Source organism: Solanum pennellii, chromosome 6, assembly GCF_001406875.1.
Source record: "Solanum pennellii chromosome 6, SPENNV200".
Taxonomy (NCBI): Eukaryota; Viridiplantae; Streptophyta; class Magnoliopsida; order Solanales; family Solanaceae; genus Solanum; species Solanum pennellii.
In genome coordinates this window covers 29,186,379-29,204,003 of record NC_028642.1, presented here as the reverse complement: position 1 = coordinate 29,204,003, position 17,625 = coordinate 29,186,379, and the positions used below count along the sequence as shown (strand labels likewise).

Genomic DNA, 17,625 nt, shown 5'->3' with positions numbered 1-17,625 from the left:
CTACAAAGGTTAAAGATGATGGAGACTTACGTTTTCTTGTGCGATTTTTCTTTGTCGACTGAGCCAAAATCTCTGCATCCCGAATACGTTGTACAGATCTAGTTACTCGCACTGGTACCTTTGCTTGTGTGAAAGAGGGAGAACCTTCTTGTGTTTCAGGGAGAATCTTAGCAAGAGGATTACAAGAAGACGAAATTCGTTTGGAACAAGATCGGATTTGGGAAAGCATTTCAAACAAAGTGACATTTTCATCATCGGAACTATTTTCCCGGTCCTGTGTCAAAAACATGTGTTCCCCCTCAATTCGTGCACTTATATTCCCTTTCTCCAACCCTTGACTTCTCTCTTCCCCCTGAACTGATGCATCTTCCATAAGAGAACATCGGATTACGCCGGTCAAATCAATGTAGAGAACAGCGGGTAAGGCGTGTAAGCTTTCTTGATTATCAAAGGGAATTATGGCTAGGGAGAGATTTGAGGAAAGGGCCATTTTTCTCAACAAACAAAGTGTGGATTTGTGGATTGCAAAGGTTTGAGAGAGAATGGGAACAATCGGAGAAGAAAGAGAGAAAGGAATGAGTTTTAAGAAAATTTATAGGGAAGTGTAAGGGTTTTTCTGAGAATAGGAACAGCTATGATTTGAAAGGTTTTTGCAGGTTTTGATTTGGCGGTTTTAATTTATGATGATGTTTTTTTAATTTTTTTATTTAATTAAAGGAACGGAACCCAATGCATTGGTCTTATAATTTTAGTCTATCTTAGTTAAGAAGAGTAGACATACCTTTAAGCATGCAAAGATGATTTTGAGAGTCAAATTCCTTTAGCATATAATTTCTTAGTTTATCTTCATCATTCCTAGCTCCAGCCTGTTCCTTTCAAAGTGTTCCCTTGCTAACGCCTTTGTAAAGATGTCCGCGATTTGTTCTTCCGTGGTACAAAAGTTCATAGAGATTGTCCTTTCTCCACATTGTCTCTAAGAAAGTGATGACAAATGTCAATGTGTTTAGTTCTCTTATGTTGTACCGGATTTTTTGCAATGTTGATTGCACTAGTATTATCGCAGAAAATTGGAACTTGTTCAATTTTGAGACCGAAATCACTAAGTTGTTGCTTAATCCATAGAAGTTGAGCGCAATACGACGCGGCTGCTACATACTCAGCCTCAGCAGTGGATAGTGCAACTGAGTTTTGTTTCTTTGATCCCCATGAGATGAGACAAGATCCTAGAAAGTGAGCCATTCCTGTAGTGCTTTTTCTATCACCCAAGTATCCTGCATAATCAGCATCCGCATACCCAACCAAATCAAAGTTGCTTCCTTTTGGGTACCAAAGTCCTAAATCAGAGGTTCCTTTTAGATATCTGAGAATTCTCTTGACTGCTTGAATATGTGATTCTTTAGGATTAGTTTGAAAGCGAGCATATAATCCCACACTAAACACGATATCAGGTCAACTAGCAGTAAGATACAAAAGTGAACCAATCATGCCTCTATACAGTTTTTGTTCAACAGTAGAACCTGTTCCTTCAAGGTCTATCTTAGTGGCAGGTGCTATTGGAGTATCAATTGGTTTAGCATCGTCCATTTTAAACCTTTTAAGTAATTCTTTGACATATTTTTGCTGATGAATCCATGTACCTCCAGGTGTTTGTTTTATTTGAAGACCAAGGAAGTAGTTTAATTCACCCATCATACTCATTTCAAACTCATTGCTCATAAGATTTGCAAATTCGTTTGTGAGACCCTTATTTGTTGCTCCAAATATAATATCGTCAACATAGATTTGCACGATCAGGAGACCCTTTTCTTTATTCTTGAAAAAAAGTGTATTGTCAATTTTACCTCTTGAATATCCATGACTTAAAAGAAATTTTGACAATCTATCATACCATGCCCTTGGAGCTTGTTTTAACCCGTAGAGAGCTTTGTCAAGCTTATAGACATGATCAGGAAAGTCATTATTCTCGAAGCCAGGGGGTTGTTTAACAAAAACCTCTTCTTGTAATAGCCCATTTAAAAAAGCGCTTTTGACATCCATCTGATACAATGTGAACTCCATGTGATATGCGAATGCTATAAGCAATCTGATTGCTTCTATTCTTGCCACGGGTGCAAAAGTTCCATCATAATCTATCCCTTCTTCTTGATTATATCCTTGAACAACCAACCTAGCTTTGTTCCTGATTATGGTACCATGTTCATCTAACTTGTTCCTAAACACCCATTTAGTTCCAATTATAGTTCTGTTTGAGGGCTTAGGTACTAGATGCCATACTTTACTCCTTTCAAATTGATGTAATTCTTCCTCCATAGCTATAATCCAATCTGCATCTTGAAGGGCTTCACTTATTTTCTTTGGTTCTACCATGGATAGGAATGCATTATGAGCGTAATGATTCTTCATTCCTGATCGGGTGGTAATTCCAGAAGAAAGATCAATGAGCAGGTTTTCCAAAGGGTGTGATCCTTGGTATTTGTACTCTTTTAGGATAGGTTTTGATCTTTCCCTATCTTGCTCTTCATTAACATCTGGTTGATTTTCATCAGTATCAACTCCCTCATCAGAATTCACTTGAGTTTCAGTATCTTCTCTGTTTATTGTGTCAGAGGAACAGGTTTCTTGGACCTGCTCCTGCTCAGAGACAGTATGTTCTTCAGCTGATGTTTTACTAACCAGCACATCTTCATTAGATATAGTGTTGCTTTCATCGAAAATAACATGGACACTCTCTTCTACACACATGGTTCTTTTGTTAAGTACCCTATAAGCTTTACTATGTGTAGAATATCCAAGAAAGACTCCGTTGTCACTCCTAGCATCAAATTTTATTAGCAGATTTTTTCCATTGTTATGAATAAAACACTTGCATCCAAATACTCTAAGATGAGAGATGTTGGGCTTTCTGCCTTTTAATAATTCATATGGAGTTTTTTCTAACAAGGGTCTGGTCATGCAACGGTTTATGGTGTAGCAAGCAGTGTTTATTGCTTCTGCCCAGAATTGATTTGTGATTTTACTTGCGATCATCATAGTTCTAGCCATTTCTTGAAGAGTTCTGTTCTTTCTCTCTACCACACCGTTTTGCTGAGGGGTTCTGGGGGCAGAGAAGTTATGATCAACCCCATGATAGTCACAATATTGGGCAAACTTTGAATTTTCAAATTCAGTTCCATGATCTGATCTGATTGCCTTTAATTGTTTCCCATATTTTCTTTGAATTTTTCTCATCAGTGAACAAAAAGCCTCAAAGGCATCATCTTTTGCTGCAAGAAATAGTGTCCAGGTGTACCTAGTATAATCATCCACTAAGACAAACACATATCTTTTTCCCCCTCTACTTTGAACCCTCATTGGTCCACATAAATCCATGTGAATTAGTTCTAAGGAACAAGTTGAGCTTACCATCTGTTTGGACTTAAATGATGATTTTGTCTGTTTCCCTAGAGTACATGCTTCACACACCTTATCCTCCTTGAATTTATTTTTAGGCAGTCCTATAACTAAATCCTTGGTGATAAGTTTGTTTAAATGAACTTGGCTAGCATGACCCAACCGTTTATGCCATAACAAGGGATCTTTTTCCAACACACTTAAGCACACCAAATTTTTGTCAGAGATAGTTGAGTATCTACAGTGTACACATGTTTATCTCTTTTTCCTGTTAACACTAATTTTTGTGTGTTTAGATTGATCACTTCAACACCAGTGGATCGAAAGATTACCTTGTTTCCCTTGTCACACAATTGAGATATGCTGAGTAAATTGTGTCTAAGTCCTTCCACATAGTATACTTTATCAATTGAATGTTCATAAGATCTTCCAATCTTTCCACAACCTTTGATTTGACCCTTTTTTCCACCACCGAAAGCTACCATACCTCCTTTTCCTTGTTCTAGTGAGAGAAACAATGTCTTATTCCCTGTCATGTGTCTTGAGCAAGCACTGTCCATGTACCACTGCTGCTTGCTTTCTCTCACTTCTTCCTGAAAAATTAGAGGTTAGATTTAGGAACCCAGATTAGCTTGGGTTCTTTGTTTTGATCAAAGGGTGAATAAGATTTCTATGAGCCCATTTGGGCAGACTGTTTTTTCTGGGAATGTACCTGTTCCTCTGAACAGTTTTATAGGTTCTTTTTGAGTTATTTTCTTCAGTGGCAGTTTTGCATTTAGGACAATATTTTTTAGAATGACCTGAGCTACCACAAACAATACAAAACGTAGGATTTCCATTTATGGGCTGTTCATATCTTATTCCGGTTTTGATGTTCCTATTGTTGTTTTCTAGATGAGTTACTATCATAGAGGACCTTGTCCATTTATTTGCTCTTTCCAGATCACTTCTCATTCTAGTCAATTCAAGATTTATTCTCTTACAGTTTTCCTTTTCTAGCCTTAAGTTTTTTTTGAGTTTGTCAACCTCAAGTTGTTGGTCAGGCAGTTCACCCTCTTTTTCTTTGCCAAGAACTTTTAATTTTGAATTCTTAGTTCTTAGTTCCAAATTTTGGGATTCAAGTTGCTTGATTTTTTCTTGAAGGTCGAGTTTGTTTTTATTGAGATCAATATGCTCAAACTTTAAGCTAGATAGGGAAGCAAGTAGTTGGCTTTTGGTGTTAACAAGTTCTTGAATTGTGTCTATGGATGCAAGCAATAGGAGTGAGAGCTTTTTCTTGGAGAACTTTACTAGTTTATCTTTTAGGTTAAGAAAGTTTACCTCAGTTTCTTCAGAGTCTGATTCAGGTTCAGCGTCTGATTCTTCTATTGCCATCAAGGCAAGGTCTTCAGCATCTTCATACATGTCAGAAGAACCTGTTCCCCAGGCTGCATACATTGCTTGTTCTTTTTCTTTTTTCTTTTTGTTAAGGAGTTCCTTCCTTTCTTTTTCAGCTTTCTCTTTTTTCCATTCTAATTCCCACATTGGCCAGTCCTTTATCTGATGATCTGTCTTACCACATTTAAAACAACCTCCATTTTGTGATCGTTCAGGATTTTTTTCTTTCTAGGGTGGTGATTTCTTGGTAGCGTTTAATCCTCTTTTATAGAGTTTCTTGAAGCTCCTACTTATCAGAGCCAGATCATCGTCATCTATGTCAGATTCGTCACTTTCAGATGATTTAAGACCAAGAATTTTTTCTTTATTTCCTTCACCTCTTTTGTCAACATTCATCTCATAAGTCTTGAGATTTCCAACTAATTCATCTAAAGTCATATTAGTTAGGTCCTTTGCTTCTCTAATGGCAGTGACTTTTATTTCCCAAGACCTAGGCAAGATCCTAAGTACTTTGTCAACCTATTCCTCAGTGGTATATACTTTACCTAATGAGATTAGTTCGTTTACCACAGTGGTGAATCTGGTAATCATATCTTGAAGAGATTCTCCGGATTTCATCTTAAAGGCTTCATATTCTGAACACAAACTAGCAATCCTGAATTTTCGGACTTGAGTTGTACCTTCATGAGCGTTTTGTAAGGTATCCCATATTTGTTTAGCAGAGGTACAACTTGAGATACGGTTAAATTCATCAGGTCCTAGTCCACATACAAGAATGCACTTAGCTTTTGCATTCTTTCCTAGCATCTTATAATCTGCTTCATTATATGTATCTACGGGTTTGGGTACTTTATTTCCTTCACTATCAGTAATAGTAGGAATTAGTGGTCCCTTTAGTAATTCTCACCCATAATTCGTAGTCTTCAGCTTGAATGAAGTCTTCCATTCTTGCCTTCCACCACGAGTAGTATTGTCCATTAAATAATGGAGGTCTGTTGATGTGTTGCACCTTACCGTGTCCGAGTGGAGGTGCAGAACTCATGTTGATCTTATCTTGAGTTGTTAGACTCTCTAAAGATAACCTTGCTATGATACCACTTGTTAGAATTCTACCCTCCTGAATTCTTCAAAGGAACACGTACTCTCTACTAGTTTGTGTTTGCTTGAAAACTTAACAATAATTAATTTGAACGGCACTTTGTATTATTCGTAAATTTCAAGTAATACAAAGATTACAACGCTTTAGCTCTTAAGGAATTATAAACTCTAATTCCTTCTACTCAAGACAAAAAACTACTCCCTAGTTTTCTATCTTTTCAATGCTTTTCAAGTACTATAACTTGTCAAGCAAATCTACTACCAGATTGTAAACAAGACTCTTGAATACAATCTTACAACTTTATCACTCAACTCGCAGCACTCAAAAGAATTTGTCAAAACTCTCTCAACCCTCTTGAACGTGTTTTGAACTTCTCTTTTTGTAAGTGCGCAATTTTTTCTGATCCAAATAGCTCCCTATTTATAAATCAGAAATTCAACCAATCCTTGTACAAATCAACTTGTATTTGTCTTCTACAAATACTTGTTGACTTCTACTTGGTCTTTTACTCAAAACCTTATTGCACTCAAATTTGTTTTCAGTAGTTTTCCTTAACCAAGTAAACTACTATAAACAAAAACGCACATATAAGTTTCCATATATAACTAAGCTCCACTCGTACGCTACCACTTGCATATCCGCTGTAGTATTTCACTGGAACATGTTGCGTTACCTGTTCAATATAATTTTTCCATTTTCAAAATCTCAAAATTAACAGTGTTTATAGTGTTGATGAGTATGTAACAAGTTTTGTGTGACAAAAATTAAATTGCCTTTTCTTTTTCTTTTTAATGTGTGCGCTTAGCCTTAACCTAGGGATGAGAATATGGGAAGATATTTCCAATTCAGTGGATGACCATGGAGGCATCTTAAAAAGTGCTTTAGCACAAATTATATTATATTTTATACATAACATGTATTATGTTGTTAAATATTTAGACTATCTGGTCCAATTGTCTTTTAGCTTTGATGTGAAGCAAGATTTGATTAGCTAATTTTTGTCTTATTGTCAACAGCACCACTGAAATTAGGCAAATTTGTACAGTAATTATTCTATTTTTTTTTTTATAAAAATAATAGTAACACTGTTACTCTAACGGCTGTTCTTTTTTTTTTAGGATTAAAAAAAATAAAAAATAACCCACGAGTTTAACGTGAAGCATGTGCTTAAATTTATGTCATACTCTCAATCTTCTAATTCCTTGTAAATTTTGGTTATATTTTATTACTAATAGTTATTGATTGACATAGAATACTTGCGTGCAGCAATCATCTGTGGTTTTTTTCTTCAACTTGTGTATAGTTTAATAATTTTTAGAATTGAGCTATGACGCAAATCATTAGATAAAAGAACAAAAATGTTATGTTTGAGTGTTTGTTTAAAATGGTCTTTAGAATATATTTTTTGAGCACTTTTAATTTGGACAAAATTGAATATTTTTGTCCTTGCCAAATTTTTAAAGAAATTTGAATGTTAGATTCAACGAGAACGGTGGGAAAAAAATATTCACAAGAACTTAGATATGGAGGTGCAGTTTTTGATATTTTTGTTAGTATCAATCGGTCTATTTTGGATTATGATATAGTTATTTTTATGTGTGATTTTTGTGACTACTTTGCTGAAAAAATCTATTTTTGTGTATGATTGAGTTTTTGGTGTTGTGATTTGGAGATTTGATGGGAATTTTTCAAGTGCAGGTTCCTAGTTAAATTTAGTTTTTTCATAATTTTCATAAAATCTTGGCATAATATATAAACATACTCTTTAATGTGGTTTTAGCTAACATTTATAGGATGCCACATAGAATATGAATTGTCATATAAGACGTAAGATATGTGTACCTATTTGTTTAATTTTTACATAAATTTAAATGTTTATTTGTGCGCGAACAAATTGAATATATATAAAACTAAGTAAAAGAACACGCTTATTTATTACGTGTAAAATGTATTAGTCAGAATTCATTAAATATTTGATGAAGATGAACTTAAAGTACACAACTGCTTAAATATATTTACGAGACAATTTTGAACTTACTACTAAATACACACATATGTGTCATTTTCTCAAAGACATTACGTAAGATTAAAAAAAATATTGTAATGCTAAGATGAATAAAAATAAAAATAAAAATCATGAGTTTGTGTGTGCTAATATTAGCAAAGGATATATATTTTTTTTTCTGGCTAATCGCAAAATTAGGTCAATTCTTTGCCCCATATGGTCAGCAAGTAGAGGATTATTTTTTTAATGTCCGATCAGTGCAAAACGACAAATTTTACCAACCATTAATATGAAAAGTCCACTATATTTTTAATCACATTTGAAAATCACAACTATGTATATAAGTACACACTGCACTATCAACTATGTGTACTTCAAATTCAATCCCAACTACCAATAATACATAACAATTTATTATAAGATGTTGGGATAGCCTTGAGACAAAACTAGCATATAATGCACCATACAAATGGATAAATAGAGGTGTTATGATTTATGTCATGATTGTAATTATTAGATTGATTAGTTAACCAAGACTAGAAATCTCAATAAGTAGGACGATAAACCTAGGGTCAAAACGCTTGGTAGCAGAACACAACTTAAGTTTTAACGCAAGATGGTCACACGCTATTTAAAAGAAAATATGTGTAGGATTTCCTAAGCAGTTATTCACACGCATCTCCATCAGGTTTTCATTTCCTTGCTTTGACTGAATTATGTATAGCAGGGTGGTGTCATAATGCTAGAATAAGGAGCATAAATAATATTATGCTAATATCTTGACCATAATTGTATGAGTATCAAAGATAGATATGAATGAACATCAGTTCCATGTTTCAACAGATACTTCTAAGGATTCATGGGGAAAATGCAGCTGAACTGACTGCAAAAGTAATTTGTCTCAGATATATAGAAGCGTATGTTGATATCAACATCAATTTACTGCTAATAGATCACTATCTTTCCACTGAATTTCCCCTGGAAAATATTCAGGGGCTAATTCCATGAATAATTTGATTGAACCGGTGAGAAAAGAAAAGGTGTACACAATGTTTTCATACGAAAAATTATGAAGTTCTCCACTATTTCAGTATGAATTTACTTTCCACCATGCATCTTTCAATGAGTTGATTCTATGGGAAATGAGTGATAAAATCGTGTTATATAGCACAAATCTCTCACTGATTCACAGTGGGAACAAACTTTGTTTCTAGTATTGATTTACGAGTACAAACTTCCTCTCAAGACTCCAGAAAATGGGGATCATTTGATCATCTTCATCAATGTGCATCCAGCAAACTTAATTTGGTAATACTAAAAGCAAGATTGACAAATTAGCAAAATTTGGAACTAACTGAATAAAATCTTCAAGTCATGATGTTACATACACCAGGATGAAATATAAGTTCCTGAGACTAAAAGCAAGAAGCTATAATGAACTCGAGGACTTCAAAAAAAAACGAGGTCAGACTAAAACAACAACAACAACAACAATGTCTTTACTCGTAGGCTGCCTATATGAATCCTCACTATCCATGCATAATTCACTCTATTAAAATCAGCTTCATTCCAAAAAAAGAAGAAAAAAAGATGCATATATAAAACCTGAGGTGGTGAGGATCACACAACATTTATATCCTATAGAAAGTCACTTGAAACTTGTATCATCATGAATAATATCTGTGAGCTTTTGTTGGATTACGTCCACATTAATAATCCTTGGCTGATCAGTACTGGAAACCTGCAAGAATAACAAAAACAAAATGAAATTGATAATGATCCTTCACAATTAGCACAAAGCTATATATATATATACACGTTGCTCGGATATAGAGCACTTCTTAGGATCCTTCATAGGTACATCAATATTTTTTAAGAGTCTGAGCAACAAAACAGTTAATGAATTAAGTACTACTAAAATATGAAAAATGAGTTTAGGGACGGAGCTATATGGTCCAAAAAGAATTCAATTGATACCTCATGTTTATGTTTCAAATATGCATACTATTGCATCTCTTTAATGGAAACAACAATGATTGCGTGCTCATAGTTCGTTTAGCTAGCAAGTTTAACCACCAAACATTTTTTGAATACTCTTATCAAAATTTCTGGTTTCGCCACTGTCTCATATAACTAATGAAAGGAAGTCATGAGTCATATCAATTCTTTGCTGGATTTATATTATACCTCAGTTCGAATAGTGTGAAGTAGACTTGAAGTATTTGTTTTTGTAGAGCTGCAGTTCACTATACTAAGCCCTTCTTGAAGTAACACTTGAAGAACCCTAGAAAGGCGGAACCCGAGACCACAATTAACCAAAATCTCCATCCCATCCAAGCATTCTTTCACTGTCACAATAGCAGCTGTGGAGCAGTGTCTAGATGTTGAGCTTCCACTTTTGTTAATGCCATCAACATTGCTTAAACCAGTTGAATCTTTCATCAACTTTTCTCTCTTTTCTTCCAAATTCTTAACATTCTTTTGTAGTTGTTCTATGTAATTCGCTGCCTCAAGTATGTGATCTGATGTGGAACGCTTTCCCTAAAAGATTTCAAACATTTATGCTTTTTAGGAACACGTCAAATTACTTGTTACAACATGTTAAAATACACTGATATATAAGTGGTAAATGGGATGATCTGAGATAATAATTAAAGTTTGGGAAAATCGAAAGAGAAAGAAAAGGGATGATGAGTTTGTCAAACCTTAATATTTTCAAGAGGAAGTTGTTGACGAAGAGAAGCATAAAGAGTAGACATTTCTTGTCTTCTTTGCCTTTCGATTTCTCTATGCATCACTTTCTTGTGTTTCTTATCCTCAATAGAAGACGCGACACGTGATTTCCCTTTCTGATTGTTGTTAGTATTGTTGTTAAATGTAAGATTGTTGTCTCTTAACTCCAATGAATCAAAAGAAGCAAAATCATTTACCAGATCTTGTTGGTATATCAAATTACAAGGGTTGGTATAGGTTTCATGTGGAAAAATGAGCTGTTGTTGATGGGAATCATAATTAGCATCATCATCCTGTTGTAAAGGAAATATTGAATGGAAATTATCCATTAATACCAATATTAATCAGTTTTGACCTTAAATACAACAACTGATTAATTAGTACTTAGTAGACCAAAAAAAAAACAGAAGATATGTTTGTTAGGCTGTATGATCTGGGAAATCTTGAAAGAGGGGTCCTTAATTATTTGATATCAAGATTCTTAATTAAACAGATTTATTTGTAAAGAGATAATATATAAGCAGATCTCACCGGCCAGTTTCTTTAATTTCTACGTGTGTACTGATTTTAATTTATTTTTTAAAAAAAAAAAAACATAAAACTGCTAATTAATTAGTTCACACTCGTGTGGACCAAATGCCTTACCTAAAAGACCAATTATTGCATTATTTTATCGAGCGCTGTGACCAGCATTTTTATTATGTCAATTGTGTGACTTGACCAAATATTCTAAAAAAGATTTGTTTAATTGATGATTCCACTTCAATATAATTGATAGTGATTAATTTATCATTAGGTTTACGGCCTTGATTATTGTGGCTTGTTCAGATACTTAATGTGCTAAGTCTAGTCGAAGTTGGCTTGACCAAAATATATATATATACATATACATATATATATATATATATATATATATATATATATATCCTTTTAGCATAATGTACGTCTTGTCTTGTCTTGTGTTTTCCTATTTTCTTTTCATGGAGTAACCTATGCGTGCATATGTAATAGGTTAGGTAGTTTAATTTATTTACTTTCTATGTAATTATATGATAATTATACTTTGTGAGGATTTGGTTGTTGTGTTCCCCTAATCTTATGTTTGTGTGATATTAAGTTTGGTTATTTAATTTAACGGAAAATGGCTTAAAATATCTTTGAAGTACTGAAAAATTGTATAAAACTACCCTCCATTCACCTATTGACTCCAAAATATCCTTCTCATCCACCTATTGACTCCAAAATTTAACGATTTTAAATTTAAACTATTTAAATATTTTTTAAAAATACTTGGCGCCCAACTATTAGATATAATTTAATTTATTAATATCATTTATAAACTGCAACCCACTATCCACTCATTACTAGTTAAACCCCACACAATTAATAAACCAATTCTAATAATCTCCCTAAACACTATTAAAACACAACGAAATTACATATTTTTCAAAATGACATCCAAAATTATTCGAGTCCGAATTGAAGCCCCAATTAAATTTAGGTTGAGCTGCTTATACAGGAGAACACTTTCAATAAGATTCTCTTTGAATCTTGAATTTAAAATTTATGATTAAAGGTAAAGAAGTAGTACATCCTCAATTAATTTATGCACTTTTTAAATATAATTTTATATATATTTATTATTTATTTAAATATTAAAACTTCAATATATTATTTTAAAAAAAGTTATATTAAGTAACATCACATAATTGAGACGAATGAATAATTAAGATGAACATAGTCAGACTTTTAAGCTTATCAGTAATTTTTATTTAGACCCTTGAATTATAATATGTTTTGAATTGAGGACTTGAATGTATGATAATGTACTTCTGAGACATTTTCGCCTCAAATTTTTTGAAACACTCATTGGCAGTAGCTTTCCTGTTGTTGCATTAGTAATGAGGCGGGTTTATTAATTGAGTGGGACTTAATTAGTAATGTGTGGGTAATGTCTTTATAAATTATATTAATAAGTTAAATTATAACAAATAGTTGAGCGCCTCTTAGTAAAAAAAATTTTTAAATAGTTTAAATTTAAAACCGTTATATAAGTGGTCAATTTTGAATCCAAAGGTGGATGAGAAGGGTATTCTGGAGTCAATAGATGGATGAGAAAGATATTTTGAAGCCAATAGGTGGATGAAGGATAGTTTTGTACCATTTCTAATACTTCAACGATATTTTAGACCCTTCCTATCTTACATTTAACTCAACCTTTATGTGAAATCTTTAAGAAATGGATCTTGTGTATCCTGAAAACTAGTTGTTATGAAGAGTTAGAATTGCCCAAGACCATTCAAGAAGATCATTTGTCTCATTGAACATTGATGTGGAACTTCTTCACTCTTCAACACAACCACCTTATTCCAATGAGACTAAATATCAGATGTGGACAATTCAATATGGGGGTCATAAATCGGATATGGTAGGAATCATGCATTGATATTATGATAAGAAATAGAACTTTAGCCTAGCTCAATTCAATAATTAGCTCTTGAGGAAAGAATTATTCAAAACTATACGAGGATACAGTTAGTTCATTAACTATCCATGTAGGACTTATCACTCTTCAATCAATGTATTATGTATCGGAATCGTATTTTAATTAATATAGAGTCCTACTTTATAATGAGAATTTAATTACTTTCTCCTTTTCAATTCGAGTGTCATGATTCAAATGTGAAGGTCAAATTAACATTTTACACGAATTAAAAATATGCACGATGAACAAATAAGAAAAGTTACAAACACATTATAACATGTTGACCTAAATTTTGTTTGTTATAAAATAAAATTGTTTGTTTAATTCGTTTAAGACCAATGTTTTATTTTTCTTGAGTTATCTTACTTTGTGTTTCAAGAAAATCAGTCTGCCAAGTGGATTTCCACGATTAGAAAAAAAATAATTATAATATTAAGAAATAAAAAAGCCTAGCAACAGTGGAATTTAATTTTTTGTAATTAAAATAAGACCAGCTTGGTCTTCATTTTGATTTTGGTCTAGAGAAAAAGATATGCATATATCCAAATCTTGCTCATATTGGAATATATTAATAAGTGTATTAAGTTGCATCTATGTGTGAGTTGTCCAAAATCATATTCATTCATTTAATAGACTATGCTTACTGGGACGTGAGTTCCTATAGCCTGCCCTACGATGTAAATTTTAAGAGGACATGACAACTTGGCTCTAAAAATAAAAATAAGAAAAACTTTGGAACAGTATCAATTCCTTAAGATACAGAAAGATTTTATTTTTAAAAAGAAAAATTGATAAAGTTAGGGATTTGCCATCATGTATTACGTACAAAGACAAACTTTTAAAAATTAAAGGATAGGTTAACAGTATCGTATCTTCTAATAAGAAAAGAAATCAGGGAGTTTATTTGTTTATAAGTGTTTTTACAATTTAAAAATGATTAATGTACTTGTTTTGAGTATTAGTTGAGTTATTTGGTACATTGGTAGCTAGTCCAAGTACAAACCCCCAAAGGGTATCCCTTTATGTAAAAGGTAGTTTAGCTCAATCTCTTTTTTTATTTATTGGTGGAGACTCTCCACCCTTTTCTCCTTTTTTTTTTTTTAGTTTAAAAAAGCTTTACATAATTTAGACTAATTAATGAGTGTAGAATAATATAGAAATCTTCTAATGTATATACTAAAAACGTACCATTGTTATTTTTAATAATCGATAGTTATTAACAAAGTTGTCCAAGATAATTAATTATGTCATCGCAAGATAATTGACACATGATCAAAAAAATAAATTTTCCATCTCAATTTCAATGTTTAGCTTATAAGAACAGAGTTGACCAAGCCATATAATGAAACAAGTCGCTCATTTCTCAGATGTTGGAGACTCAACACTATTTGCACACCTAATCATTCGAATTAGATCTTAACAATATAATATATGAGTCCAACATACAAGTGGATTGTAACTCAGTTGGTTAGTTATATTACGTATATATTCTCATCCTAGTGGTGGGAGAGAGGGGTTGAACCCACGTAACTTCATCCCCCTCCCACCCGTTCACCCCCCAAATAAAAAATAAAAATAAAAATTTATATCAGTGAAATTTGAAATGAGTTTTGAGTTCATGTTCCTCCCACGAACATTACAACAACGTGATAAAAGATTTCATGCTCACAGCTCACCTATGAAAATACCGGCCATTTATGTGGTTGTTAACTTGTATTCAGATTGAATGTGTACCAAAAAAAAAAATTGAAAACCCAAATTTGGTTAATTCTTCCTTTTGGTTGTACGATTATTAATCTACGGAATAGTACTCATTGTACATAAAAAATAAATTATTTATGGCAATTAATTCTTAATTACACTAAATATATATTTTAGTGACAAGTAGTATTCTTCGTATAAGTTCCTAAAGCCTTTAGCGATATTGATTCTAATGACATTTAAGTAATGTCGATAAAGACTTCAGCACTCTTTATTAATGTCAATATTTAATGCCGCTAAAATTTTTTTTATTATAGTGATTATGAAACTTAAGTTGTGCCATGCTTTGAGGGTGCAATTCATGCTAATTCCCCATGGAACTTTATTCCAAGATCGATTTAGCATAATCGACAAATATTAATATTAATTAAAAAATTATTATGACAATATTCTTTTGTTTTTTAAGAAAGATAAGAATCAACTAAAGGATGTGGAACATATAAAATTTTATCTTTAAAGAAAGAAACTCAAATAAAGTTAATACTTAATTAGTCATTGATTATAAGTGATAATTTAACAGAAGGATTGCCACCCAACACATTTACTAAAGTCTTTTTAAAAACATTTACTAGCACATCAAAGCCTTAAATTATATTACTCCAAAAATGTTTTGACTTTATGTCAATTTGATGCTTGTATTCTATGTGAATCTTTAAAACATAGAACCAAAAAGTAAAAAGGAAAAGTAGTTCCCTCTTTCTTCCAGTTGGCATTTATGATTTACAATTACCTCGCTGTAAATTGCTCATCATCTTTGACTAACTCACCGTAGAAACCGCTAGTCATCTATTATACTTGTCAATAAATATTAATAAATCAATAATTCAGTTAGTCATAAATTTATTAATATTTGTAAGATTTGCGTAGGGTCAGACTTCTCAAATTATCTTTATATTAATTTAATACTACTTTTCTTTTAACCACATTAATTTTTCTTTATATTTATCAAAAAATATCTTGATTTTCTATAATAATATATTTGTGCCAATTTATATTATGACTCGATTTTTCTTTTTGTTATGTTCCAAAAATAATACTAACACATTTAATAATTTAGTTTTAAAATGTTTATTTTATCTCTGATGAAATTTTTTATAGTCATATAAAGTTATAAACACTTATTTTAGATTATAAACTTTAAATTCTAAAATTTAATTCTTAGTTAAAACTTTTAAATTGCAACAAGTATCAGAGGGAGTACTTTTTAGAATTAAAGCAATGAAGTTGACTTGTAAATGTGAAGTTTCCTTGTCATTACTGGCCTTTGATTGACAAGGAACCAAATAATAGGGCAATCTTTTCTTTGTTTCACCATTAACATCAAAGCAGTACGTACTGCATTCTTTGTCGGTTTTTCACCCTTTATTTGTTTCACCATCAACATCAAAGACGCAATTCAATAATAATTAGAGTAGACAGATATTCAATTTAATAATAATCAGAGTAGACACATATCCAATATATTTTAATACATAGCCAGAGTACACACATTGTATGCGACTAAAGTTTCGTTCTAGAAATAAAGCAAACAAAAAAGGAAAATAGCAAGCAAATAACAGTATTTGAACTTATGCAAATGTTACAAGTTTTATGAAATCTTTAAGAAAATATATGTGATCCCCTGATTTTTTTCTTCACGATTGTTGTTGATTCTTCTCTTCACGATTGTTATTTATTTGATGGGGTTTAAGATTTGGAGCGAAAACTTCTCTGCTTGTGGAAGAGTAAATCACCACTGAAGAGCAAGGATTCTCTATGTATTTATGTGTCTTATATATGCTCTGTTGAACTAAGAAGGTAGTGTGGAGCTGACAAGCAGCTGATCACAGCTTAGTTAGTTAATTTAACTAACTATACAGTTAATTCTAGAAGATTCTTAGTTAGTTAGAAATTTGTATTGTATATATATAGCACATGTATGTGATGAATGAAAAGATGAGATCAATAATATTTCTTCTTCAATTTCTGTTCATTCTATATTTTTTTCTTCATCTGAACTGATTGAATTGCATGATGAAGATCATCGAGTTGAACATGATATCAGAGCATCATTTTTATGATTTTCTTTTCTCTGCAATCATTAGCTTCATCTTCTCCTTCTTCGTTTTTTTCTCTGTAAATTTGATTCAAATCACAATAAATCAGAACTATGTCAACTCTCAATGAAGTTGATAACACTACTGGAAGTGGCTCGACTAACACTGTGATGACAATTGATCAACATCATCCACTGTTTCTTCAATCGTGCGACACACCAGGTAGCTCCTTAATCTCTATTAAGTAGACTGTTCCAGAAAACTATGCTCTGTGGAGCAGTTCTAAGCGTATTAGCTTGCTTGGCAAAAGTAAGTTGGGATTTGTAACTGGTAAGTGTTCTATAGAGAATTTTGATGCTTCCTTACATGATTTGTGGGAAAAGTGTAATGCTATAGTCCTGTCAAGGATTATGAATTCAGTTAGCACTGAATTGCTCAGCGGAATTGTATATGCATATAGTGCCTACAAGGTCTGGTCTGATCTTCAAGAGAGATTCGATAAAGTGAATGGATCTCGTATTTTCTATCTTCATAAGCAACTAGCTACCTTATCTCAAGGAGTTTCCTCAGTTTCTAGTTATTTCTCTAAAATGAGGGAATTATGGGCTGAATTTGATGCACTGATGCCTTGTCCGAGTTGCTCTTGCACTGAATCGAAAAAATATATGGAACACTTTGACTATTAGAGGCTTCTTCAGTTTCTGATGGGGCTAAATGAGTCCTACTCTCAGTCTAGCAT

General features: G+C 32.5%; 1 protein-coding gene across 1 annotated transcript; it reads right to left on the bottom strand.

The window, feature by feature from the left end:
- Positions 1-9,205: 9,205 nt before the first annotated feature.
- On the bottom strand, positions 9,206-11,085 carry LOC107022698 (transcription factor bHLH36-like). The gene is made up of 3 exons (XM_015223295.1): positions 10,577-11,085; positions 10,059-10,412; positions 9,206-9,612 (listed from the first exon to the last, which is right to left on the bottom strand). Exons 1-3 carry the CDS (start codon positions 10,931-10,933, stop codon positions 9,520-9,522), a joined length of 804 nt encoding a protein of 267 aa, XP_015078781.1. The 5' UTR covers positions 10,934-11,085; the 3' UTR covers positions 9,206-9,519.
- Between the last annotated feature and the right edge of the window lie 6,540 nt (positions 11,086-17,625).

Bases quoted from the DNA above. Each gene is read 5' to 3' on its own strand.
- LOC107022698 (XM_015223295.1), bottom strand. From the start codon at position 10,933: ATGGATAATTTCCATTCAATATTTCCTTTACAACAGGATGATGATGCT. The intron at 10,413-10,576 runs GTTTGACAAACT...GAAATCTTTTAG, and splicing joins TTCCTCTTGAAAATATTAAG to GGAAAGCGTTCCACATCAGA. The intron at 9,613-10,058 runs GTATAATATAAA...TTATTCTTGCAG, and splicing joins TTCACACTATTCGAACTGAG to GTTTCCAGTACTGATCAGCC.